Here is a 27,125-nt window from a genome sequence, read left to right on the forward strand (position 1 = left end):
TAGGGCTGATCCTGTGTCCAATTCCATTTTCACTTGGACTCCGGCTATCTTGAGCGTGACCCAGATAGTTTGGTGATCCTCCTTTTTGATCACATTATGTAGTTTCAGACAACCCAGCTCCTTGCTTCCGGAGTCTGTATCACTTTTCTGTTCATCTGAACTACTCTCCGTCACCTTATGTACCTTCTTGTACTTCTCCTGTGGAGATTTCTTGCTGCTGGTTTTCTTTCCCGACCTGCAGACTCTTGCTATGTGTCCTACTTTTCCACACTGTCTGCACACTTTGTCCTTGAACCAGCAATCATTATGGTCGTGTGTTGTTCTGCCGCAGCGATAGCACTTCACTGTTCCGTATGACATTTCATTTGTGCCATATTCTTGCGGTCTCCATTGTATCTCTGCAGCGCCCCGTGCGGCTGCTTCATGTGATACTGCAATGCTGAAAGCCTTGCCCAGCGTAAGATCATTTTCTGATAGAAGCCGTTTCTGGGTTCCTTCACTTTGAAGCCCACACACAAACTTGTCCCTTAAAGTATCTGCTAGTCACGTTCCAAACTGGCAGTGTTTCGATAGCTTGCGCAGTTCCGTTAAATACTCAGCATTACTTTCATCTTTATGCTGGTTCCTTTTGTGAAACTTAAATCTTTCTGCTATCAGCAACGGTGTGGGGTTTAAGTGGTCCTGTAGGATTGACACTATGTTTTCAAAATCCTTTTCCACTGGCTTCTCTGGGGTTACTAGGTTTCGCAGTAAGCCATACGTTTTTGCACCCATTGAATTCAACAATACCAGCGCTTTCCTGTCATCTGGCACTTCATTCGCCTTGCAGTACACTTCTATGCGTTCGACATATGTCGTCCAATCTTCGACTTCATTGTCGAACGCTGTGACACTGCCACTCTTCGGCATCCCTGGGTGTGGTTAGACTGGCTCAAAATGGCGTCTCTCGCGCTCTCCCTTCTTCTCCGCTGTGGCTCAAAATGGCGTCTCCCGCGCTCTCCCTTCTTCTCTGCTGCGGCTCAAAATGGCGTCTCCCGCGCTTACCTTTCTTCCCCGCTGACGCTGCTCGGCCCTTGAACACCGGCTACGCTCTGCTCTCTCTCGTTGACGCCGCTCGGTCCTGAACACCGGCTGCGCCCTGTGCGCTCTACCCTCTCTCTTCTCCCGTCGACGCCGCTCGGTCCTGAACACCGGCTGCGTCCTGTGCGCTCTACCCTCTCTCTTCTCCCGTCGACGCTGCTCGGCCTTTTTCTGTGCCGTCGGTCGGCTCTAGCCGCCGCTGTCCGGGAAGGGTCTGCGCCGTACCTGTTGCCAGCCCGTTTCGCTGGACCACCGTAACTGGAGAACCAAGCCCAGCTCTCAACAGCCTCCCCTGCGATGCTCAAGTCTCCGCTGGATGGTCGACGCCCATGCTTCTGGACTCGGCCTTCTTCTTTCACTGTTCTCCAGGAGCGAATCCCTGGGAGGTGATGCAAAGTTGCAGGTAGGTTTGAATCTTCTCGTCGTCAATGTTAGATTCATGTATCTTGATGTTGTGTGTCCTTCAATAATTAGACAAGAGACTGCATGGAACAATCAACAGGTGTTTACTGGATGAGGGTTACTCTAAAACTAACTGTACAGATCCCTACTCAGGGTTTATATACAGGTGTGGTCACTGCCGGTACTACAGTATACAGGAGCTGTAAAAAGTAGTTCTCCCCTTAAAGGTACGTACACTACACTATCCAATTATTCTCATAGTTCATAACAGTTTTATAGTTGGGAGTTATGGCAGTCAGCGGTACTTTGGCCATCAAATAATTTTAGTAGTGTCTACCTGCAGTGTGGCTCATCTCGCTTGAAAGGGATAAAGTTATCGTAAGAACAAAACTCCACATGAAGTAACACACTACATCTGTGAAGGTACATTCATATCATGTTGGGGCATGCACATAAAAAAATAAACACGTACGTTTTGGTCTATGCTTATCATTCTAACCTTCAACCCTGTTCTGAATAAGATATTTATCCTCAAGGATTTACTTAATATGGCACTGTTTTAGCTGGGAATCTATTCCACATATCTGCTGGGGGAAGGCAGAAAAGCTATTCTAACACTGAACTTTACTTCAGGCTTGTTAACTCTGTGCTGTGCTCTGCAGTGCTTTGTTTAAGTTAAGCGACCTGCTGACATTAACATTATCCACCCTCTCATCATGTGAGAGACCCAAACCATGTCTCCTCTAAGCAGCTAATTCATGAGTATTCTGCTACAGCAAATGAGCTTCGCAAAAATTACCATTTGATTCTTCATTCTTTAATGAAGAGAAATTCAGTTCGGTGAATCCCTTTTCATAACCTGAGCTTCAAGCCCCAGAATCATCCTGGTCACTTTTCTCTGAACCTTGTCCACTACATCAATGTTCTTTTAAAAGGAAGGGTGCTCAAAGTTGCATGCAATACTCCAAATGAGTTGCACAGGGTTAAAATAATCTGTTTTGACTTGCAATGAAATCCCCTTAAACTGCATCCCAGCCATGGCCATAAGCTGCAAGTTTAAAATTATACATAAGGATTGACCCCAAATCTCCTCTGATCACTTGCTCCTCATTTCTAGGTAACGTCCAGGGCTAGTTTGCCTGGAAAATTTCTATTTACCAATTGTCTGTTGTGCTGATCAGTTGCATAATTGGAGTAGATGATCCAGTTTTGTGAATTGTTTCCACCAGATATATGATAAAGAATTAGAAGGAGAATTTGATAACTTTTTTGATTGGGTACAAACGTTTGATCTTTTTCGTGGTAAAGCAAGTGAAGATGACACCAGCGTAGACGATGAAAGAATTGTTGGAAAATTTAAGGTAGGTTTAAGTCTATATTATTAATAATCTTAGGGTAGATTTTACAAATTAGTGCTCTTGGTGCAGGGATTCATGCAACATGATTCGGGCACATAGGACTGTGCGTCCCACACAGGAGAGAAATAAAAATTCACGGGAGAAGGAGGAAGAAGTAAAAATCTAGCTTGCTCCATGTTGAGATCCTAGTCAACACCAAGGCTGTAATTCTCTGCTCCTTGTTGAGAGAAACATGTTTTGTCCTGTCATCTCCTTTGCCCCAAAAGGCATTGACTTTTGTTCGCGAGGTATTGGCAGCCTTCCATTACTTTCCACAGTTGGTCATTCTTCGCACCCAAACCATGGGTGTCAGCAAGCTATTAGATCATGGGAGGGGCTTCATAGCCAAACTTGATCCTGTCCTCACTCAATGTCCACAGGTATGTGCATCAGGGGTCACTGGATAGCTGTAGGGAGCAGGAAATCCTCTGGGTACCCCCCTCCCCCCCACTAGCCCAGGTCTTTGAGCAAATTGTAGTACCCCAACTGTGGTTGTAGCTGAGATCAAAGATCAAAGATCAAACCTGGCACTTTCTAGTCTATTTGGCTCAGTACCCACCAGGACCCTCGGACATCATTGGAAAAATGTTTCGATAAATATTTAATATTAGCAGATCTCCCATAGCATTACTCACAGTGAGTTGGAGGATCTGCTGTTTTATAATCATTGAATCATAGAATAGTACATAACAGAAGGAAGCTATTCGGCCCATCGAGTCTGCGCTAGCTCTTTCGAAGAGCAATCCAGTTAGCCCCGCTCTTTCCCCATATCCTTGCATTTTTTCTCCTTCAAATATTCAAAAATAACCGCAAAGTATGATGGAGAAGTAACGGTATGTTATACAGAAGACTAATTGTAGATATTTACAAGCACCATGACATCTAAAGAGCACCATTAATCTATTTCATTGAAGGCAATATGAAGTGTAATTTCATGAGACTCTGCTGCTGCATGGAGTCTCACTCACTTGTGCCAAGCACAGGTCAGATAATTGCCGTATTGTTTTGTAGGGTTACAGCCCCAATTTTCTCATCCATGCTTGGTACTAGCCAGGCTCTGCACCGGCAACGGGGCCTTGCAAAACCATCCCTCTGTTATCTCGTTATAAAAATTAAATTGTTTAGCTGCATTTTGCATTTTTTGAACAGTTATGCTCTTTGAATAGTATTTAGTAAAGCTGCAGGAGAGCTGTATTTTTCTATTGTATATGTGTTGACCACTATTCTAAGTTATCAGTAATTTGACAGAAATTCCCCAGCGCTACTGCCTCTCACATGGGGCTGGAGCTCAGCACTTCCACTGATCTGTGGGAGAACAGACTGCAGAAGCTGAGTGACGCCTTGAAAGACCCAATTCATTAGCTCCGTCAATCTGTCCAAGGCGGACATCTACCTCTCCAAGGCTGAGCACAGGTTTGAGCCCAAAGTCCGCATGGAAACAGTTTGAGCTTTTGCGAAAGCTGCAAAGGCTGTGAACATTGACTCTTGTTGTGAGGGCCCATCTGCAGTGCCCTGGAGATGACTCCACTCTCCGAAGTAGACTTCAGAGAGCTGATGCCCTGGGAGATGACACCACAGAGCTTGGAAGCGGTCTCCTCCACATTTTCAGGTGAAATTCCTTGGAAGGCCTTCCAATACCTGATAGAATTGCTTTTGTGAAGCAAGCCGTTTTCTTCTCATTGCTGGGCCCCTGATGTCTGCATCTCTGTCCTCCTTAACAGAGCTGGGAGAAGACCATACCCTCTGGTGGGCTGTCCCTGCCACCAGTGCTGGGTGTTTCACCACATGCAGACCTCATTCTCTAATCCAGCTGGGGTGTCAATCATTGTGATGGTGATTGGTTGTGATGCAGCATGTGATAGTGCCTCCTTAGACAGATTCTCCGCCTTTGGGGTGTCTTCTTCTGTGGGTTGTGGCCATTGAGAAGGACCTAGAGGAGAGAGAAAAGGGATAAGATTTAAGGAGCATCTTAAAGTAGGAGAGAGTTAGGGAGGGAATTCCAGAGCTTTACGGCCTAGACTGCTGAAGGCACTGCCGCCAATGGTAGGGCGAAGGAAGTGGGGAAGAGGCCCGAGTTGGAGGAATGCAGAGTTCTCAGGGTTGTAGGGCTGAAGGAGGTTACAGAGATCAGGAGGGGCAAGGCAATGGAGGGATTTGAACACGATTATGAGAATTTTAAAATCGAAGCATTGGTGGAGTGGGAGCCAAAGGTGGAGGTCAGGGGGTGTGATTGAGCATTTATAGAATATCGTGGTAAATGGAGGGCCAAAGGCAAGACAGTTGGGAGCTCTCTTTTTTTCTACACATCAGCATTCTATTTCTTCTCCCCTATTGGGATAACACTATAAAAGGCCTTCCTTACTTCTCTTTTCAGGGTTCATTCTGTGTGTGGAAATGTTATGATGGCTATGATACCGATGGGCAATTCAAAATTTTGCAGGGAATGCCATCAAACACCCCTGTCAAAGTTTTAATCAGAGTCTACATTGTATCAGTAAGTAACATGCATGTTTCTTCTCACTCACCCCCACCCCCCAGTTCTCCAACTTTAACTGAGACTTATGCACACCACAGAAATTAGTCTTTTTTTTAAAAAGCTAAAAACTGCAAATGCTGGAAATCTGAAACAAAATCAGTAAATGCTGGAAACACCCAGTAGATCAGTCCGCATCCGTGGAGAGAAAAGATGAGTTAACACTTCAGGTGTGGAACTGGCTCTGATGAAGGGTCTACACCTGAAACGTTATCGCATCTCTTTTCTCCAGATTCTGACAGAAACATTTCACCAAGGAAGCGGAAATTTTCTTCTTTATTTGCACAGATCCCAAATGAACGTTACAAAACATTTTGAATCGTGCTTTTATATTCTGCGTAATCTCTGTTGACTCATTCCTTTGTAAAGAAATGATTTCAGCTACAGTTCCTGGCCTGGTGAAGTCATCACGTGGCTGTATTATTACAAAGCTGTATGTTAAAACCAATGTGTTTCCTGATTATTTACTCAAATATAATCATGTGTTTTAAAAAAAAAAACTGTTTGACCTGTACTAGGCTACTAATCTACACCCAGCTGACCCTGATGGCAAGGCTGATCCTTACATCGTACTGCAGCTTGGAAAGACTGAAATTAAGGATCGTGACAACTACATCCCTAAACAGCTTAATCCACTGTTTGGAAGGTCAGAAGTTGTGTGCGCGCATTTTTACTGTCTGACTTACTCTGCACCGTGTTCCTATCTCCTAAGTAATCAGATAAAGTATAGACTAGAGGGTTAATTCAGCACTCCGAGTGTTGAGCCACATTTGCGTTGACAGCACCCAATTAGGTCTAATGTTACAAGCCACATGTTAATATAGTGAGATTAGGGGCGTGAAGGGTAATCTTCTGCTGCTGTCACTACATCGCAGCTGCTGGTACAGGTCTGATACCATTTGAATAGTCAGCAGGGCATGGTTACACTGGCCACGTGCAGCCCTCTGTCTCTACTCACTGGAATGTGTGCACTCACCAGCTTCCGGCTGTGGTGAGATTTCTGTTGACCAAAAAAGGCAGTAATGCGACACTAAACCTGTTTCAATCGGTAAAGATAATATGATGCTGCAGAAGGATGTCTTTGTTTCAAAGCTGATTTTTCAATCCCAATTTAAAATTGGACCCTGCACCTGCCGGCGTTGTGAATCTTGAAAGGCCAGCTCTTAGAGATGATTGTATGGCACATTGGAAAGCCTTAGAATTCGATCAGTACATCTCAAATCAAATAAATACTCTTTTACTGTAATTTTGTCTCCAGGGCACTCCAGTACTATAGTCCAATGTACCTCCTTGTACTACACAGTGCCGCGATAGAAAAAAAATGACAATTATTTGACCCTGAAGCCATATCCAGAACTGTGGAAGGAACCATAAGTTCCTGGCTATGAATATTTGTCTAAGTCGCCTCTTTCACTCTAAATGTAAAACATTCAAAGTTATAGTGGCCACCATTTTGTTTACTCAGAAATTAAATCTACTTGAGACAGAATCCTTTCAAATACAATATTTCACAAAGAAGCTACCCTGAAAGTATAACCTGGTCCCATCGATAGGAGTGGATTTTCCAAAATCTGGCGCTCTGGTTCTTTAAGATTAAGACGTTATTGTTCAAATTATTAATTTTTCATTTTATGACTATTTTTGGAAGAAGCCATCTCTTGTACAATAATTCTTTCCTTCACCTGACAGGTCCTATGAGATTGAGGCTACATTCCCAATGGAATCTCTGCTCATGATAACAATCTATGATTTTGACGTGATTGGAACAGATGATTTGATTGGAGAAACTAAAATTGATCTGGAGAACCGCTTTTATAGCAAATACCGAGCTACCTGTGGGCTACCGCACAAATACGAGATGTAAGGATGGGTTTAGTATAAATTATTTTTTACACTACAGATTTTAAAGCACTTACAGAAAAGACAGAGGTGTCTGTGTTACCATACAAGTATGACAGGTACCAATAAATTTGGTGTAAATGGTCTTAGTAGTCCACTGATTTGCAGCATATTGGAGTGCCAGGGTGAGGAATCTATATGGAAGGACGTAGATTCAAGCCCCCATTCCTCTGTCTTCAACCATGCTGCTGTGGGAGGGGAAATTGGAGGGATTGACATTACTGGGCTGCTGTTGCTGGCTTTCACAAAGGCCTTGTTGGGCTCAATAGGTGCACGGCCCAGCAAGATCAAGGGGGACTGCAGGAAGAACAGAGAGATTCATTTCATATCAGAAAAATTGGGCATCTTGGCACCAAATGTACATTTGCTGTAGGCTTTTCATGTCTGAATTACAACAACCTTGCATATGGGTATTATACTGCAAAGTCAATGTAATAAAAGATCATTACCCTGTCTTTGTGCTTTTCCTGTTATATCATAGAAACTTACAGCACAGAAGGCGACCATTCGGCCCATCGTGCCTGTGCTGGCTCTTTAACAGAGCAGTCGTGCTCAGCCCCACAACCTCGCTTTTTGTCTGTAACCCTATAAATTGCTCATCCTCAAGCACCTATCCAACTGCCTTTTAAAATTATTTATGGAATCCGCTTCCACCACCTTTTCAGGTAGAGCGTTCCAGATCCCGACAACTCTCCGAATGAAAACATTTCTCCTCATCTCCCCTCTAGATCTCTTGCCAATGATTTTAAATCTATAACCTCTGGTTATTGACCCACTTGCCAGAGGGAATAGTTTTTCTCTATTCTATCAAAACCTCTCATCATCTTGAAAACCTCTATTAGGTCACCTCTTAACTTTCGCTGTTCCAAGGAGAACGGCCCTAACTTTTCCAACCTCTCCACATAACTGAAGTCCCTCATCCCTGGTAACATCCTGGTAAACCTCCCCTGTACCCTTCTTAAGGCCTTTACATCTTTCCTGAAGTGTGGTGCCCAGAATTGTCCACAATACTCCAGCTGAGGCCTAACCACTGATTTATAAAGTTCTAGCATGATCTCTTTGCTTATATATTCTATTCCTCTACTTATAAACCCAAGTAACCCATATGCTTTTTACATCCTTATCAACTTGCACTGCCACCTTTAAAGATTTGTGTATATGGAACACAAGGTCTCTCTGCTCATTTACACTTTTCAAAAACGTGCCATTTATAGTATAGTCTTTCCATATTAGTCCTCCCAAAGTGCATCACTTCACACTTGTCTGCATTGAACTCCAACTGCTGTGCTTCTGCCCATTTCACCATCCTGTCTGTGTCATCCTAAACTTATAACTATCCTCATCTTGATCTACAAATTTGCCAATTTTTGTATCATCTGCAAGTTTTATAATGCTGCTCCCTACACAGGAGTCTAGGTCATTTATAAAAATTGCAAAGTGTAAAACTGACTCTTGGGAACACCATTTCAAATCACCTCCCAGTCTAAAAAATATCCATCGACCACCACCCTTTGCTTCCTGTCACTGAGCCAATTTTGTATCCATACCGTCACCTTCCCCTTAATTCCGTGGGCTTCCATCTTCTTGACAAGCCTCCTATGTGGCACTTTGCCAAATGCCTTCCAAAAGACCATATATACAGCATCTACTGCACTACCTTCTCTGTCACCTCATCAAAGAATTCAATCAAGTAATAAATGACCAAATAATCTATTTTATTGATATTAGTTGAGGGGATAAATATTGGCCAGGGCACAAGGAAAACTCCCCAGCCAATCTAAAAAATCATAAAAATATGAATATTGTGATATGCAGCCACTGTTTAAAAATGGTAGTAACTGACATGACAGCATGTGGACTCTGATTTCCATATATCTGTTTTTTGTAATTTTTTTCATTAGCATACATTAAGTTAAAATTCTATTGAATATCAGGCCTGCTCCTATTTACTCAGCTCATGTCACCGTTTCAAAATGAGAACCTGAACAGACATCCCATCAGCACCCTGGTGACATGATTTGCCTGTCATTTGGCAATGTTACTTCAGTGCAGTGCTGAGGGAGTACTGCACTGTTGGAGGTGCCATTTTCAAATGCAGCGTTAACCTGAGACCCCATTTGCCATCTCAGGTGGATATAAAAGAACCCACAGCACTATTCAAAGGGAAGTTTCTCCCGGTGTCCTGGCCGACATATACCTCTCAACCAACACCTAAATACCAGATCAGAGGTGTCCTCATTGGATGAGACGTTAAACCAAGATCCCATGGCACTATTCAAAGAAGTGCAGGCGAGTTCTCCTGGTGTCCTGGCCAATATTTATCCCACAACCCACATCAATAAAACAGATTATCTGGTTATTTATTTTATTGCTGTTGCGGGACCTTGCTGTGAGCAAATTGGCTGCCACGTTTCCTACATTGCAACAGTGACTACACCTCAAAAGTACTTCATTGGCTGTAAAGTGCTTTGGGACACCTTGAGGTCATGAAAGGCGCTATAGAAATGCAAGTCTTTCTTTGTGAATTAAAGTGTCCAGTAATGAAATCAGCAACTCACCAATTTTGTCTGCCATCAAAAAATGCTCTTTCTATTAAAAGATTGTTATGGCAGCTGCATAGCAACAACCTCCTTTTCTGCATATCTTGGTGTCATCCCCAAAGTCAAATACCCAGTTGGAGCTGTTACCATTGATCATTATATTTGTTATTTTTCCTGATTCCCCCCCCCACCCCCCACAGCCAATTTTCTTTCATTCCCAGAAGCATGATTCATGCTGGAGTACAGAGTCACAGGGGTTGGCTGCCCTCTGGTACCATTCTTCATTTGTAAGTCTACACTGTGAGCGTCAGGAAGCTAATTGACTGTCGTGGGAGGTGTCGCAACCAAATCCAGTCACGTCCTCGCCCAATGTCTGCATATACCACCTTCTAGCAGGAGCCATTCGATAGTGATCAGAAGTGGGAACCTTCGCTGATTTTACCCTCCCTAGCCCAGCAGCACATAAGCCAATTATAGTATCCCTACTACTGCCTCAGGTCAGATCAGCTACTATAGTACAGACCAGGGATTGAAGGTGGGATCAACAATCGAACCACAGGAACAGGAGGAGGCCATTCAGCCCCTCGAGCCTGTTCCGCCATTCAGTGAGCTCATGGCTGATCTCTGTTACTTGATCTGTCATGACATCAGTGTCACTTTTAATTATAAAATGTTACTATAGTCCTCCAATGGGTCATCCTTGCTGTATTTGTGAAATGATATGCATGGTGTTGAGGCATTGTACATTTTTCCCACCTGGCTCAAACAAGCAAAGGAGAGATAGATTCGAAAAGTTGTCACAAGCTTTTGCTCTGGTTTGTTTTGAATCATCAACAGTTTCCTAATACTGTAGATTTAAAAGCTAGCATAATTTATCCAACTGCCAAAAAGGTTATCCTTCACTTCTCATGCATCTTTTGACTGTAATTTTTAATGGAATCTTTTTCAATTGCAGAGAAGGTTACAATGCCTGGCGTGATGCAATGAAACCAACTGAGATCCTGACCAGACTGTGTAAGGAAAATGGTTTCCATGGACCCTCCTTTACGTCAGGAAAGATTCAGGTGGAAGACAAACTCTTCACGGGCAAAACAACCTTTATGGAGGATGGTGAATGTCTACACTTATATTAATAAGAACCTGGAACTGAGAGAGGTCAAAATAATATTTGGGATTGTAACACTTTTACATGCCAATATTGTAACCAGTGGTTTTGAGATTGACACGAAATCTGGACATCCTTCATCTCACTTTAGGCTGTTGTGCCTTTTTTTCTGTCCTCACCAAACATGCAGAGCTAATTACCAGAAGCTGGTTTGCATATTAGGGCCTTTACACACAGGGGGTTGATGTGTTCATTAAAAAACAAGCAATGTGATCATTAAACAGATGTAACTGTATAATATGCAGAATGCTGCAGGGTCAAAGCACAGATTCAGTTATGTATGTTCAGCTTTGGCTCACTGCAAGCACTCTCACCTCTGGGTCAGAAGGTCGTGGATTCAAGCCACACTCCAGTACTTTTTTTTTATTCATTGATGGGATGTGGGCGTCGCTGGCTGGCTAGGCCTGCATTTAGTGCCCATCCCTAATTGCCCTTGAGAAGATGGTGGTGAGCCACTTTCTTGAACCGCTGCAGTCCATATGGTGTAGGTACACCCACAATGCTGTTAGGAAGGGAGTTCCAGGATTTTGGCCCAGTGACAGTGAAGGAATGGCGATACAGGTCCAAGTCAGGATGGTGTGTGGCTTGGAGGGGAACTTGTAGGTGGTGATGTTCCCATGCGTCTGCTGCCCTTGTCCTTCTAAGTGGTAGAGGTCACGGGTTTGGAAGGTGCTGTTGAAGGAGCTTTGGCGAGTTGCTGCAGTGCATCTTGTAGATGGTACACACTGCAGCCACAGTGCGCCGGTGGTGGAGGGAGTGAATGTTGAAAGTGGTGGGTGGAGTGCCAATCAACCGGGCTGCTTTATCCTGAATGGTGTCGAGCTTCTTGAGTGTTGTTGGAGCTGCACTCATCCAGGCAAGTGGAGAGTATTCCATCACACTCCTGACTTGTGCCTTGTAGATGGTGGAAAGGCTTTGGGGAGTCAGGAGGTGAGACACTCGCCACAGAATTCCCAGCCTCTGGCCTGCTCTTGTAGCCACAGTATTTATATGGCTGGTCCAGTTCAGTTTCTGATCAATGGTAACCCCCAGGATGTTGATAGTGGGGGATTCAGCAATGGTAATGCCATTGAATGTCAAGGGGAGATGGTTAGAGTATCGCTTGTTGGAGATGGTCATTGCCTGGCACTTGTGTGGTGCGAATGTCACTTGCCACTTGTCAGCCCAAGTCTGAATGTTGTCCAGGTCTTGCTGCATATGGACACGGACTGCGTCAGTATCTGCCAAGTCTTGAATGGTGCTGAACAGTGTGCAATCATCAGCGAACATCCCCACTTCTGACCTTATGATGGAGGGAAGGTCATTGATGAAACAGCTGAAGATGGTTGGGCCTAGGACACTGCCCTGAGGAACTCCTGCAGTGATGTCATGTGAATGAGATGAATGACCTCCAACAACCACAGCCAACTTCCTTTGTGCTAGGTATGATTCCAACCAATGGAGAGGTTTCCCCTTGATTCCCATTGACTTCAGTTTTGCTAGGGCTCCTTGATGCCACACTCGACCAAATGCTGCCTTGATGTCAAGGGCAGTCACTCTCACCTCACCTCTTGAGTTCAGCTCTTTTGTCCATGTTTGGACCAAGGCTGTAATGAGGTCAGGAGCTGAGTGGCCCTGGCGGAACCCAAACTGGGCGTCAGTTAGCAGGTTATTGCTGAGTAAGTGCCACTTGATAGCACTGTCGACGACACCTTCCATCACTTTGCTGATGATTGAGAGTAGACTGATGGGACGATAATTGGCCGGGTTGTATTTGTCCTGCTTTTTGTAGACAGGACATACTTGGGCAATTTTCCACATTGCCGGGTAGATGCCAGTGTTATAGCTGTACTGGAACAGCTTGGCTAGGGGCGCAGCTAGTTCTGAAGCACAAGTCTTCAGTACTATTGCCGGAATGTTGTCAGGGCCCATAGCCTTTGCAGTATCCAGTATCTTCAGCCGTTTCTTGACATCACGTGGAGTGAATTGAATGGGCTGAAGACTGGCATCTGTGATGCTGGGGACGTCAGGAGGAGGCCGAGATGGATCATCCACTCGGCACTTCTGGCTGAAGATAGTTGCAAATGCTTCAGCCTTGTCTTTTGCACTCACGTGCTGGGCTCCACCATCATTGAGCACTTAATCTAGGCTGACACTCCAGTGCAATACTGAGGGAATTCTGCACTGTTGGAGGTGCCGTCATTCAGATGAGATATTAAACCAAGGTCCCGCCTGTCCTCTCAGGTGGACGTAAAAGATCCTATGACATTATTCGAAGACTAGCAGTGGAGTTCTCCTCAGTGTCCTGGCCAATATTTATCCCTCAACCAACATCAATAAAAACCAATCACCTGGTCATTTATCTTGTTGCTGTTTCTGGGACCTAACTGTGTGCAAATTGGCTGGTGCGTTTCCCTACATTTCAACAGTGACTACACAACAACAGTAATGCATTGGCTGTGAAGTGCTTTGGGACGTCCTGAGGCTCTATATAAATGCAAATTCTTTCTTTGCTTTTTATATTTTTGCTAGTGTTTTTTTCCAGTTGTCATCAAGACATCTCATCCCTTAGCTGAGATGGCAGGGGACTTGTTTCCAGAAGTGCTACCTCTGTTCGGATATGGCAAGTGGTGTGTGCGAACATGGTCCCGGAGGTGACTTGCCCTCTGATTTGCTTTCTCTCAGTGGGAAGGAACCTGCCTTCTGCTCACTCATGGTTTAACAGCAAGGCTGAGGTCTGATACCTTTCATTGTGAGCAATCATGGCACGAAGGGGCACTATGTCTTTCGGTTGCTTGGATGTGGAGCACTGTGATTGAATTGCAAAGCTCATGGATAAAAAAGACTTTGATTTCAGTTGGCAAATATACCAGAATTATTAAACGTAATGACTGGAGTGTTACAAAGTCAACAAAATTAAGGTGGACAATTTTTCTTTTTCTTTCTCTCTCTCTTTTCAGTATCTTTCTCTTTTCAGTATCTTTCTCTGTATACGGTTATATAATATGGTGGGGAGAGAGAGAGATTGAGAGGATCCAGCATGGTGTTGTTATATTGCTCTTAAACAGGATTGCTGTAAGTTAGCACTAGGGTTATCCTCTTGTACAAGGCACTGATTATCATTTTGAGCCATCCTCTCCTGAAGGCACTGACTCCTGCTGGAATATGGTTCATTGAGCACCAGCCTTCCTGCAAGTGTCCATTTTCCTGGTGTGTTGCCACCTGATACTGTCTTTGATGTGAAATTTAATGAAAATTTCACTCCACTATCATAGTCAGTAATATCACACTTGATCAGCAGAGGGCTCTGTAGCATTCAATAATCCTGTTTCAATGCATCAAGACAATGGGCGGAATTTTCCGGGGGGTCAGCGGGCGGGATTGCTGCCAAGTCGGGCGGAAAAGTGAATTTTTTTAACAGCGGGTCAGGACCCCGCTGCCAACCCACCGCCACGTGCCTTTCTCAATGTCGGTCTGTCAGCGCTGAGTACACCCGACAGGCAGCAGCTAGGGACCCAATTAAACTCATTATAACAGATCATTAACAGGCTTTTTAACTTACCGTTTCACTTTAACTTCATGGCCACGGGAACCACGCTGTTCGGGGACCGCAGATGTCAATCTGAGGTGGGAGTTGAGTGGCCATTGCTCCAGCTGATTACTTGACAGCTTCAAGGATTGACCTGTAAGGAATTGGCATCCGAGGAGGCAGCAGAGTAAAAAGAGCAAGGAAGGCCAAGACAGCAGACCTGGAAGGAATCGGCAGCAGAGAATAAAGAGCACGGGAGGCTGAGGGCAGCGTGGACCCGGCAGGAGTCGGCAGCAGAGACGACAGCAGAGAATAAAGAGCGCGGGAGGCTGAGGGCAGCGTGGACCCGGCAGGAGTCGGCAGCAGAGGCGACAGCAGATACAAATTCACCAAATTCCAAAAGAACAGCAAAATCAAGGAGTGACATCACAGGACTGCAGGTAGGTGATTGGTGGGTGAGTATTAGCATTTTATTCTCTCTATATTAACTAATTAATATAACTATAAATAATTGTGTGAATAAAGACTTTAGCTAAGAGAGCGAGCGAAGTGGCTGGAGATAAATTTAGGCCTGACTTTTAAGATTCTTAGGGGGCGATTTTCTGACACCGGAGGAGGCGGGTTTGGAGTCGGGAAAGGTGGGAAAATTAGAGTCAATGAGGTCGGGTTCGAAACCCGACTCCAACCCGCCTCCGTGGGATTTTGCCGGTGCCGGTTTTGGAGGTCGGGAAACGCTCCCGCCTCCAGCTGGCCATTGTGTTAATTAACGTCTGCAAATGCTTGTTAAGGGCCTCTCTAATCCTATTTTGAGAGGCCCTCGTGAATTCCCCATCATTTCGGCGTGCTTCACGCAACTTCTGAACCACGCCAGGTGGCCTCCTCACTGCTGCAGGTCTAACAAGACATCACTTATTGCAGCAAGGATTACTTGCAGGTGCCAGACCTTGGCTTTAAAAGGTCTCTGAGCACTTTTAGAAGGCCTTCCGAAGTCGGAGGTGCTGCAGCTTGAATCAATCAACTGTGGGACCTCCTGAGAAGATCCTTGCCCCACTTACAATGAGCGTTTCCCCAGAGGAGGTATCTGCAAGCAGAATGGGAAACATACATTTCCTTTCACCTTGGACCTCAGATGAGGATGAGGACCATCCAGGGCAGCAGCAGAACCAGGCAGCTCAGCAGCAACATCAGCAGGAGCCCCAACCTCCTGCTCAGCCACCTGATGCTGCACAGGACAGAAGGCGCCAGTGCATCGAGGCACCTCACCGCAGGAGATACCCCCCACAGAGGGTTTTTAGATAAATGATGAGCTACCTCAACATGAGTGAGCAGCAGTGCCAAAGGAGGTTGAGACTTTCGCGTGAGGTTGTCTGAGAGATCTGCAGCCTGCTGCAGCAAGACCTGGTGCCCATAGGAATGGGTTGACACCCCTTACCAGTGACTGTCAGTCACCACCGCACTCAACTTCTTCACCTCAGGCTCCTCCCAGGGATCATCAGCAGACATCAGCGGCATCTCCCAGTCAGCTGCCCACAGTTGCATCATGCAGGTTACCGATGCCCTTTTTGCTAAGACCCACAATTACATCCAGTTCACAAGGGATCAAGCAAGTATAACCGCCCGTTCGGTTGGATTTGCAAATATGACACGCATGCCAATGGTGCAGGGCATCATAGACTGCACACATGTGGCCCTTAGGGCACCCCATCACAACCCAGCTATCATTGTCAACCGCAAGGGCTTCCAATCCCTCAACATACAGCTGGTGTGTAACCACAAGAAGGAGTTCTTGCATGTTTGCACCATGTATCCTGGCAATTGCCATGATTCTTTCACCCTGCAGCACTCTAATGTTCCTCCGCTTTTCAATCCACCAAACCAACTTAATGGATGGCTCCTTGGTGACGAAGGCTATCCCCTGAAGAGGTGGCTAATGACGCCGATCAGGAGGCCAGCTAACAAGGCTAAAGAGCGCTACAACGCCAGCCACACTTCGACCAGGTCCATCACAGAGCAAACCATTGGGTTGCTGAAGATGCGCTTCCATTGCCTTGACCGATCAGGTGGAGCCCTGCAGTATACACCATTCAGGGTCTCCAGAATGGTCGTGGTCTGCTGTACACTGCACAACATCGCACAGCGTCATGGCTTGCAGCTTCCTGATGAGCAAGCGGCTCAGTTCCAGCCCTCCTCAGATGAGGATGAGGAGGAGGAGGAAGCTGAGGAGGAGGAGGAGGAGGATCTGGAGGAGGAGGATCTGGAGGAGGAGGAGGTCAGAGCGCCGGTGTATCGACCAGTGGCAGTGGCAGCACGCGGGCACATGGCTGCCAGGGATGCAAGGGATGAACTTATCATGGCCAGATTTGTATAGGTTGGCCAGTTGGCACATGTCCTTGGCTCCATTCTAGGACTTCATTGACAATGGACATGACTCTCTGGCCTCCTTTCACTCAGGCCACCAACCTGACAACGCAAGTGTGGCGTTGCCCACAATGTGGAGCTGCCTAAGGCTAAGAAACAGATGGCATAACGCCAACATTTTGGCATCAAATCATGTTAATGCTTTCCAACAGGGATGGCATTTCATCAATATACAGAAACAGTCTCCCAATCTACACACAGATCTGGAGCTTATATCCCTTGCCAGCTGTACCCACACAGCCTTGGTTTCTTTGGCAGGCCTCTTCCTCCAAGATGAGTGGAAGAGCACCTCCATGCTAGTTCTCACCCCCTCAAACAACATTTGCAGAGCCTCATCTGAGAGCCTCGGGTAGGCCCTTGCCTTGGAATTGGACATAGGTATCTCAAAAGATGTTGGAGGTGGTGCAGCAGAAGCAGGAATACAGTGGAACGAGCCAAGGGAGCAAGAAGCCATAAAATCAGGCTGGAAAAGTACTGTCAACAGAGGTGAGTTTCAGTCCCAAAACACTAATTGAGCAAGGGCATCCCACACCTCTGAAATCAAGTGGCCAATCAAGGGATAATCTCAATTTTTTGAAAACTATCAGTGGAGGCGAGATTCAGATACACCCAAACTGAAACCCGCCTCCATCTCACCTCCAGTGAGAAAATCACCCCCTTAGTGTTAAGTTTATTTCTGTAAGATAGTTAATAGTCGAATAAATAGAGGCATGGCAGGGCACCTCAGTCCCGTGGAATGCAAATCCTGTGCCATGTGGGAAATCCAGAATGCCTCCCGTGTCCTGGACAACCACATGTGCAGGAAGTGTCGTCAGCTGGAGGAGCTCGAGCTCCGGGTTTCGGAGCTTTAGCAGCAGCTGGCGTCACTGTGGTGCATCCGTGAGGCTGAGAGCTACGTGGATAGCACATTTCAGGAGGTGGTCACCCCGCAGCGTAAGAGTGTGCAGGCAGAGAGGGAATGGGTGACCGTCTGACAGACAAGCAGGACCAGGCAGGTAGTGCAGGAGTCCCTTGAGTGCATCTCGCTCTCCAACCTGGCTGGTGAGGGCAATGGTTCCTCTGGGGCGTTCAGCCAGAGCCAAGTCCACGGCACCACGGGTGGCTCAGCTCTACAGGGCGGGAGGAGGAAGATCGATAAGGCAATAGTGGTAGGGGATTCGATAGTTAAGGGAACAGACAGACATTTCTGCGGCTGCAGACATGACTCCAGGATGGTATGTTGTCTCCCTGGTGCTAGGGTTAAAGATGTCACTGAGTGGCTGCAGGACACTCTGACGGGGGAGGGTGAACAGCCAGAGGTCATGGCCCATATTGGTACCAACGACATAGGTAGAAAAAGGGATGAGATCCTGCAGGCAGCTTTTAGGGAGCTAGGAAAGAGATTAAAAAGCAGGACCTCAAAGGTAGTAATCTCCAAATTACTCCCTGTGCCACGAGCTAGTGAGTATAAAAATAGGAGGATAGAGCAGATGAATGCGTGGCTGGAGAGATACATAGAAACATAGAAACATAGAAGTTAGGAGCAGGAGTAGGCCATTCGGCCCTTCGAGCCTGCTCCGCCATTCAACGAGATCATGGCTGATCATCCAAACCCTAGCACCCGGTCCCTACACCGACAGCCATCCCACCCAAGCCCTATCCCCGTAACCCCGTAACCCCACGTATTTAATCCCCCCTAACACTAAGGGCCAATTTTTTATCATGGCCAATCAACCTAACCCGCACATCTTTGGACTGTGGGAGGAAACCGGAGCACCCGGAGAAAACCCACGCAAACACGGGGAGAATGTGCAAACTCCACACAGACAGTCACCCGAGGCCGGATTTGAACCCGGGTCCCTGGCGCTGTGAGGCAACAGTGCTAACCACTATGCCACCGTGCATAGTGCAGGTGCAGGAGGGAGGGCTTCAGATTCCTGGGACATTGGGACCTGGGGGAGGTGGGACCTGTACAGGCCAGAGGGGTTGCACCTCAACAGAGCCAGAACCAATGTCCTCGCGGGGGGTTTGCTAGTGCTGTTGGGGAGGGCTTAGACTAATTTGGCAGGGGAATGGGCACCAAGATGTAGCATTAGAAAAGAGAAACAAAATGCACAAATGAGTGGGAGAGACAGATAGCACTAGAGTAAGAAATAGTACGGTATTAGGTGAGGTCAGACTAAGAGAGAATACAAGAAGGTCTAAGACAGGTTTACAGCGCATGTGCATAAATGCACGAAGCGTGGTAAATAAGGTTGGTGAGATGCAGGTGCAAATAGCCACATGGGAATATGATGTTGTGGCGATAACTGAGACCTGGCTCAAAAAAGGGCAGAATTGGGTTTTAAATATTCCTGGATATAAGGTGTTCAGGAAAGATAGGGAAGGAAAGAAAGGAGGTGGGGTGGCAGTATTGGTTAAAGAGAATGTTACAGTGCTAGAGAGAGAGGATGTCCTGGAGGGGTCAAGGACAGAATCTATTTGGTTAGAATTGAGAAATAATTGAGGTGCCATTAAACTACTAGGTGTATTCTATAGGCCACCAACTAATGGGAAAGATATAGAGGAGCAAATTTGCAGGGAAATTACAGAGAGGTGCAAGAACTATAGAGTAGTAATAATGGGTGACTGCAATTATCATAATATAGACTGGGATAATAATAGTGTAAAGATGGGGAAGAATTTCTGAAGTGTGTTCAGGAGAGGTATTAGGTGGGGTCAGACTAAGATAGAGAATACAAATATTTTTCTGGTCCAATGAGGAAGGAGGCATTGCTGGATCTGGTTCTGGGGAATGAGGTGGGTCAAGTGGAGCAAGTGTCAGTGGGGGAACATTTAGGGAACAGTGATCATAGTATCATAAGGTTTAGATTAGCTATGGAAAAGGACAAGGAGCCATCTAGAGTAAAAATACTTAATTGGAGGAAGGCAAATTTCAGTGGCTTGAGAATGGATCTGGCCCGGGTAAATTGGAATCAAAGATTGGCAGGCAAAACTGTAATCAAACAATGGGCTGCCTTTAAAGAGATGGTTCAGGTACTGTTGAGGTACATTCCCACGAGGTGGAAAGGTAGGGCAACTAAAGCCAGAGCTCCCTGGATGATGAAAGAGATAGAGAGTAAGATGAAGCAGAAAAAGGGGGCATATGACAGATGTCAGGTTGAGAATACAAGTGAGAACTAGGCTGAATATAGAAAGTTCAGAGGGGGAGTGAAAAAGGAAATAAGAGGGGCAAAGAGCGGGTATGAGAATAGAATGGCAGCCAACATAAAAGGTAATCAAAAAGTCTTCTATCGGCATATAAATAGTAAAAGTGCAGTAAGAGGGGGAGTGGGGCCGATTAGGGACCAAAAAGGAGACCTACTCATGGAGGCAGAGGGCATAGCTGAGGTACTAAATGAGTACTTTGCATCTGTCTTCACCAAGGAAGAAGATGCTGCCAAAGTCATAGTGAAAGAGGAGGTAGTGGACATACTGGATGAGATAAGAATTGATAGAGGAGGTACTAGAAAGGCTGGCTGAAGTTAAAGTAAATAAGTCACCAGGACCGGCCGAGATGCATCCTAGGATGCTGAGGGAGGTTAAGGAGGAAATCATGGAGGTACTCACCATAATCTTCCGATCCTCCTTAGATACGGGGGGGTGGTGCCAGAGGACTGGAGAATTGCAAATGTTACGCCCTTGTTCAAAAAAGGGTGCATGGATAAACCCAGCAACTACAGACCAGTCAGCTTAACCTCAGTAGCGGGGAAGCTTTTGGAAACGATAATCAGGGACAAAGTTAACAGTCACTTGGACAAGTGTGGATTAATTAAGGAAAGCCAGCACGGATTTGTTAAAGGTAAATCGTGTTTAACTAACTTGATTGAAATTTTAGGTGAGGGCAATGCGGTTGATGTGGTGTACATGGACTTTCAAAAGACATTTGATAAAGTGGCACATAATAGGCTTGCCAGCAAAGTTGAAGCCCATGGAATAAAAGGGACAGTGGCAGCATGGATATGAAATTGGCTAAGTGATAGGAAACAGAGTAGTGGTGAACGGTTGTTTTCGGACTGGAGGAAGGTATACAGTGGTGTTCCCCAGGGGTCAGTACTTGGACCACTGCTTTTCTTGATATATATTAATGATTTGGACGTGGGTGTACAGGGCACAATTTCAAAATTTGCAGATGACACGAAACTTGGAAGTATAGTGAACAGTGAGGAGGATAGTGATGCACTTCAAGAAGATATAGACAGGCTGGTGAAATGGGCTGACACATGGCAGATGAAATTTAATGCAGAAAAGTGTGAAGTGATACATTTTGGTAGGAAGAACGAGGAGAGGCAATATGAACTAAAGGGTACATGATGCGCCTCAATAACTTCAAGACTCAAAGTTAACTGAATAAAACAAGGCTTTTATTAGCAAAGAAAGATGCCTGTGTCTTCACCTAGCGTTCTGCTGTTCTGCTGCAAGACAAGCCTGGGCTTGTCTTAAGTAGGGCCAGGTATGGGCGGAGCCGACACATCCAATGGGGAGAAAGGGGGCGGTGCACTATATACAATACAAGGTAAAACACCGGAGCAGGCAATACAATATGTGTAGTTAAATACAGAGTCTGATGAATGACATATTTCATCACAGTACAATCCTAAAGAGGGTGCATGAACAGAGAGACATGGGGGTATAGGTGCACAAATCATTGAAGGTGGCAGGGCAGGTTGAGAAAGTGGTTAAAAATGCTTACGGGATCCTGGGCTTCATAAATAGAGGTATAGAGTAGAAAAACAAGGAATTTATGATGAACCTTTATAAAACACTGGTTCGGCCTCAACTGGAGTATTGTATCCAATTCTGGGCACTGTGGTTTAGGAAGGATGTGAAGGCCTTAGAGAGGGTGCAGAAAAGATTTACGAAAATGATTGCATGGATGAGGGACTTCAGTTACATGAATAAACTGGAGAGGCTGGGGTTATTCTCCTTAGAGCAGAGAAGGTTGAGAGGAGATTTGATAGAGATACTCAAAATCATGAGGGGTCTAGACAGAGTAGATAGAAACTGTTCCCATTGGCAGAAGGGTCGAGAACCAAAGGACACAGATTCAAGGTGATTGGCAAAAGAACCAAAGGCGACATGAGGGAAAAAAAGTTTACGCAGCGAGTGGTTAGGATCTGGAATGCACTGCCTGAAAGGGTGGTGGAGGCAGACTCAATCATGGCTTTCGAAAGGGAATTGGATAAGTATCTGAAGGTAAAAACAATTGCAGGGCTACAGGGAAAGGGCGGGGGAGTGAGACTAGCTGAAGTGCTCTTGTTGAGAGCCGGGACGGGCACGACGAGCTGAATGGCCTCCTTCTGTGCTGTAACCATTTTATGATTTTATGATTCCATTCTATGATTCAAATGTACAGTAAAAGCTCCCACCTGACAGATCACCACTTGCCTCAGTCACAAGCTGTTTCTCAGTCAATTTCCAGCACAGATTCTACAGGCTTTCCACTTTCCACTCTCTATCCACGCTTACCTAAGCATATGGAGGGTAGTCATAGGAGAACCTGGGTGCAGCTCTGCACCTCTGTGCAGTGCTTGTCAGTGTTTGCAGCACCTCAATGCTGTAGAACACTGACAGCCCAATGTCAAAGTAAAGTTGGCCATGGTCCCTTTAAGGAAACCGGCTGATAACAGCTGATGAAATGACATCACCAGACCTGCTTCCTCTAATTGGACTGGCAAACGCGCTGGGCAGGTTTAGCCCAATCAACGGAAATTCATTTTGGACAGCGGGATGGAGCCAGCAGCGGGGTCGGGACCCGCCACCGACATCACCCGCCCTGGACCCATCGAGATGAGCTACATCCCGGCCAACAACTTGTATTTATATCGTGCCTTTAAAGTATAAAGGTGTCCCAAGGCACTTCATGGAGGCATGAGGAAATAGGAAAGATTAGGAAGGGTGACTAAAAGCTTAATTACAGAGGTGGGTTTTAAGGAAGATCTTAAAGGAGAAGGAAGTGGAGAGGCAGAGGGGTTTAGGGAGAAAATTTCCAAGAGTGGGACCTAGGTAGTTGAAGGCACGGCCACTTATGGTGGGGTGAAGATGGGGGGGGTGGTTGGGGGACAGGGTGGGGTGGGGGTGGGGGCAGGGTGGATGCACAAGAAGCCGGAGTCACAGGCAATGAGAGTACCAGGTTTGGGGGGGTTGGCGGGGGAGGCTGGAGGAAGATACAGAGATAGAGAAGGTTGAGGTCATGGATGGATTTAAACACAAGGATGATCAATTTAATTGGAGGCATTGAGGGACCAGGAACCTATGTAGGTCAGCGAGGATGGGCAAGCAAGACTTTGTGCAGGATAGGAGACAGCAGAATTTTGGATGAGCTGACATTCGTGTAGAGTGGAGAATGGAAGGCTGGCCAGGAAAGTTCTGGAATAACTGAACCTAGACGTGACAAAGGTGTGAATGGGGGGTTTTGCAGACAGATGGACTGAGGCAGTGTTGAAGGTGGGTGAAGACAAAAGAGAAATTGAAAATAGGGAAGCCACATGCAGTAGTCTCAGCTTCCTAAACTCAAGGTGTATCTGCAAAGACTTAATACTATGACACATGCTACATAAAACAAATAATTGTGATACTCAAAGAAAACAAGACCATGATTATCTTTCAATGTTCCTTTGTTCTTATCTGTTATAACAGAAAAGCTTGTTATTCTCTATATTTTTTAGAACATGTGTGTAACTCAGCCACCATTAATATTTCCATATGATCTGAACATACTCCATTGTGTATTTAATCTAGGTGAAGAGGTGAAATCGCATGAACACCTGGCTTTAAAGGTGTTACACCAGTGGTCAGTGATCGCTAGGACTGAATACAAATTGGTTCCTGAGCACGTTGAATCACGATCCCTCTACCACTCTGACAAACCAGGCATGGAACAGGTGACTTAAATATTATCTGTACAGTGTCCTGGATTACTGATAGCTGAGAGCTTCAACCATTATGTGATGTGATTTGTGACCTTTTTATATGACCCACCTCCATTATAAGGCAATGCTGGTAAGCCAGTCATTTTGTGTGTTATGGTGAGATGTGTGACACATTTATTGACTCGTCAAAAATATAACGTGATACGTCATGAAATAGTGGGAGCTAAAGTTTAGCAGCTTTATATCACCGTGTTTTAACTATGGATAGACACCAAACTGTATTCTAAACTCAACACACAATATTTTGCCAAATACTTGAACTTTGACACTTGAGATTTGGGTTGGCCTGTTCTTTTTATAAAGACATTTTTATGAATGGAAAAAGTCATCCTCTGTGTAGTGTATGTACCCGTCTACCTTTAAGGAAACTATTGTATGTAACCGTTCACCTTTAAGAGAACTACTTTAGGTGTGGCACTACTTGTTTGGCTTCTGTATACTGTAATACCGACAGTGACCACACCAGTATATAAGTGTTGTGGCAGGATTGCTGGGGCAGATTCGCCCTGACCTTCGAATAGTAAAGACCTGTTTGTTTGTTACTTCTGAAGTCTGTGTATTTATTAACTGCACAACCAACAGACTTTACAGTGGCGACGAGTCCGATCGTACCCTGCGGCAAGACTACCAAAGCAACGAAGAGCGTCGAAGAGAGGCATCCGCCCTCGTCGTGCTGCTGAAAGAAAACACGAGGCTGCAGCAGGAGAAAGGAGGAAGACTTTAGCAACAAAAGCTTCCATCAGCAACAGGCACTGACTACCCTTCTACCACGGTGCAGAGTGAGCCGATCAGCTGGAAACAAGGCGGCCGCGGAGACTGAGTAGGGGAAAGTGTAAGGAGTATCCGGAGGATAAGGGCAGAGCACTCGACCTCGGTCGAGGGGGAGCTGAGCCGGTCAGAAGTCGGGTCCAACGGCGTCGGGTGACAGCCGGACCGCGATCGGCGGGAAAAATCCGGGCAGCGGCCGAAGCCACGAAGCGCTGAAACCGAGCGTGTGGGAGAGGCAGAGCCGAGCAAAGGAGGCTGCGCAAGAGCCAGCCCAGCGGCTGAACTGTTCTCCGCCAACGGGGTACCCAGCGCCGGTAGAGCCGAACGTGCGGGAGAGGGAGAGAGACAGAGCCGAACAAGGGGGGAGAAACTGCGCGAGAGCCAGTCCAGCGGCTGAACTGTTCTCCACCAACGGGGTACCCAGCGCCGGTAGAGCCGAACGTGCGGGAGAGAGAGAGACAGAGCCGAACAAGGGGAGAGAGACTGCGCGAGAGCCAGCCCAGCGGCTGAACTGTCTCCATCAACGGGGTGTACCCAGCGCCGGTAGAGCCGTGCGGGCGGGAGGAAAATACAGAGCCGAGTAAGGGGAGCTGTGCGAGAGCCAGCCAGCGGCTGAACCTGTCCGCTGTGGGGAAAGCGTACCCCTTCCACCAGGAAGAAACGCGGGAAGCCGCCATTAGGCGGTGAAGACGGCAGAAGCGGGAAACCGCCATTGAAGTGGGCGGAGAGAGAAGGAGAGAGCGGGAAACCGCCATTTTCGTGGGAAAAGCCGCCATCTTAGAAAAAAAAAACATAATAATTTAAAGAATTACTGGTGTTGTACCCAAAGAAAGGAAGATGCCTAAGTGTGGGGACAGCAACAATTTTAATTCTGAGATAGAAGACTGGGCCACGTACGTGGAACGTATAGAGATACATTGTAAGGCGAACAAAATAGCTGAGGATGAAAAAGCTGTAACCTTACTTAGCATGATGGGTGCGAAAACATTCGGGTTGTTGAAGCACCTTCTCTCACCAGCTAAACCGGCGGATCAGACTTTCGAAGAGATTGTGGCGGTGCTGAAGGACCACTTGAACCCCACACCGTTAATGCTGGCTGAACGATTCAAATTCCATACAAGAACACAGAAGAAAGACGAAAGCAACGCAGAATACTTGGTCGAACTGCGGCGGCTAGCGAAAGACTGCCAGTTCGGGGGGAACCTGACAGAGGCACTGCGGGATAAGTTCGTATGCGGATTGGCCAAAGAAGGGACGCAGAAGCGACTGCTGGAAGAGAACGACCTCACACTGGACAGGGCTGTCCTTATAGCTGCATCGCACGAAGCCGCAGCGAAGGGAACGGCGGAAATGCAGCTAAAGGCGGCGGCACTTGGGGTGGACCAAATTACCTCGAGCACAACAAAATGCTATCGTTGTGGGAAGACAACACACGACCAGAATCAATGCTGGTTTAAAAACCAAAATTGCAGGAAATGTGGAAAGATCGGGCACATAGCTAAGAGATGCCGGTCAAGAACGACGTACAACAATAATGAGTCACCACAAGAATGGTACAGAAAGGTACAAGAGGTGACTAGGAAGAGTCTGAAGGAACAGAAGTCGGACTCACACTCCAACTGCAAAGGACTGGACAGTCTGAGAATTCACAGTGTGAGTAATGAAGCTGACCGACAAACTATCTGGCTAACGCTACAGATTGAAAAGGTCCGAGTAAAAATGGAAGTAGACACCGGATCGGCGTTGACGGTCATGAATAAGCATGACTATAAAAGGTTTTTCAAGCATATTCCACTACGGGATACGGAACTAGTACTGCAGACATACACGGGGCACAAAGTATTCCCCATCGGAAAGATAGAAGTCAAGGTGAGATACAAGGATAAAGATCACCACCGGTTGGATCTGTATGTGTTGCCTGAGGGAGGTCCACCACTTCTGGGACGGGAGTGGATCCGAAAAATAAAGATGGACTGGCATTCACTAAACACCATGACGGTGGATGCCGAAAAAGAGGATGTCAAACCGGAACGGTTGTCCAGAATATTGGACGAAGCTAAAGAGGTATTCCAGCCAGGACTGGGAAAGCTGCGAGGAATTAAAGCAAAGGTTAAGATTGCAGAACATGCAAGCCCAAAGTTTTTTAAGGCCAGATCGGTACCCTACGCAATACGACCAGCTGTGGAGGCAGAACTGGAAGAACTTGAACGATCAGGGGTTCTGTCAAAGGTGGACTGGAGTGAGTGGGCCACGCCCATTGTTCCCGTCATGAAGTCCTCACCAAGTAATAAGCCAGGGGGACCAGGGAAGGTCCGTATCTGCGGAGATTTCAAGATCACAGTGAATCCGGTGCTTCACACGGTTCAGTACCCGCTTCCGCGGATTGAAGATATTTTTGCTTCGTTGGCTGGAGGGAAGCATTTCACGAAAATAGACCTGGCTCAGGCATATTTACAGATGGAGGT

The 27,125-nt window shown here is 46.3% G+C and overlaps 1 protein-coding gene across 1 annotated transcript in view; it reads left to right on the plus strand.

Annotated features, from left to right (window-relative positions):
* Positions 1-27,125, plus strand: part of LOC147115173 (fer-1-like protein 6) — a 95,892-nt gene that overhangs the window by 14,187 nt on the left and 54,580 nt on the right. The window contains exons 4-9 of the mRNA XM_085993497.1: positions 2,712-2,843; positions 5,254-5,373; positions 5,931-6,058; positions 7,102-7,272; positions 10,807-10,961; positions 23,702-23,844. Coding sequence (XP_085849623.1) covers positions 2,712-2,843; positions 5,254-5,373; positions 5,931-6,058; positions 7,102-7,272; positions 10,807-10,961; positions 23,702-23,844 — 849 coding nt within the window. The remainder of the gene's footprint in view (positions 1-2,711; positions 2,844-5,253; positions 5,374-5,930; positions 6,059-7,101; positions 7,273-10,806; positions 10,962-23,701; positions 23,845-27,125) is intronic.

This window comes from Somniosus microcephalus, chromosome 7 (assembly GCF_052327205.1).
Source record: "Somniosus microcephalus isolate GS21.2 chromosome 7, FLI_Smic_1.0, whole genome shotgun sequence".
Taxonomy (NCBI): Eukaryota; Metazoa; Chordata; class Chondrichthyes; order Squaliformes; family Somniosidae; genus Somniosus; species Somniosus microcephalus.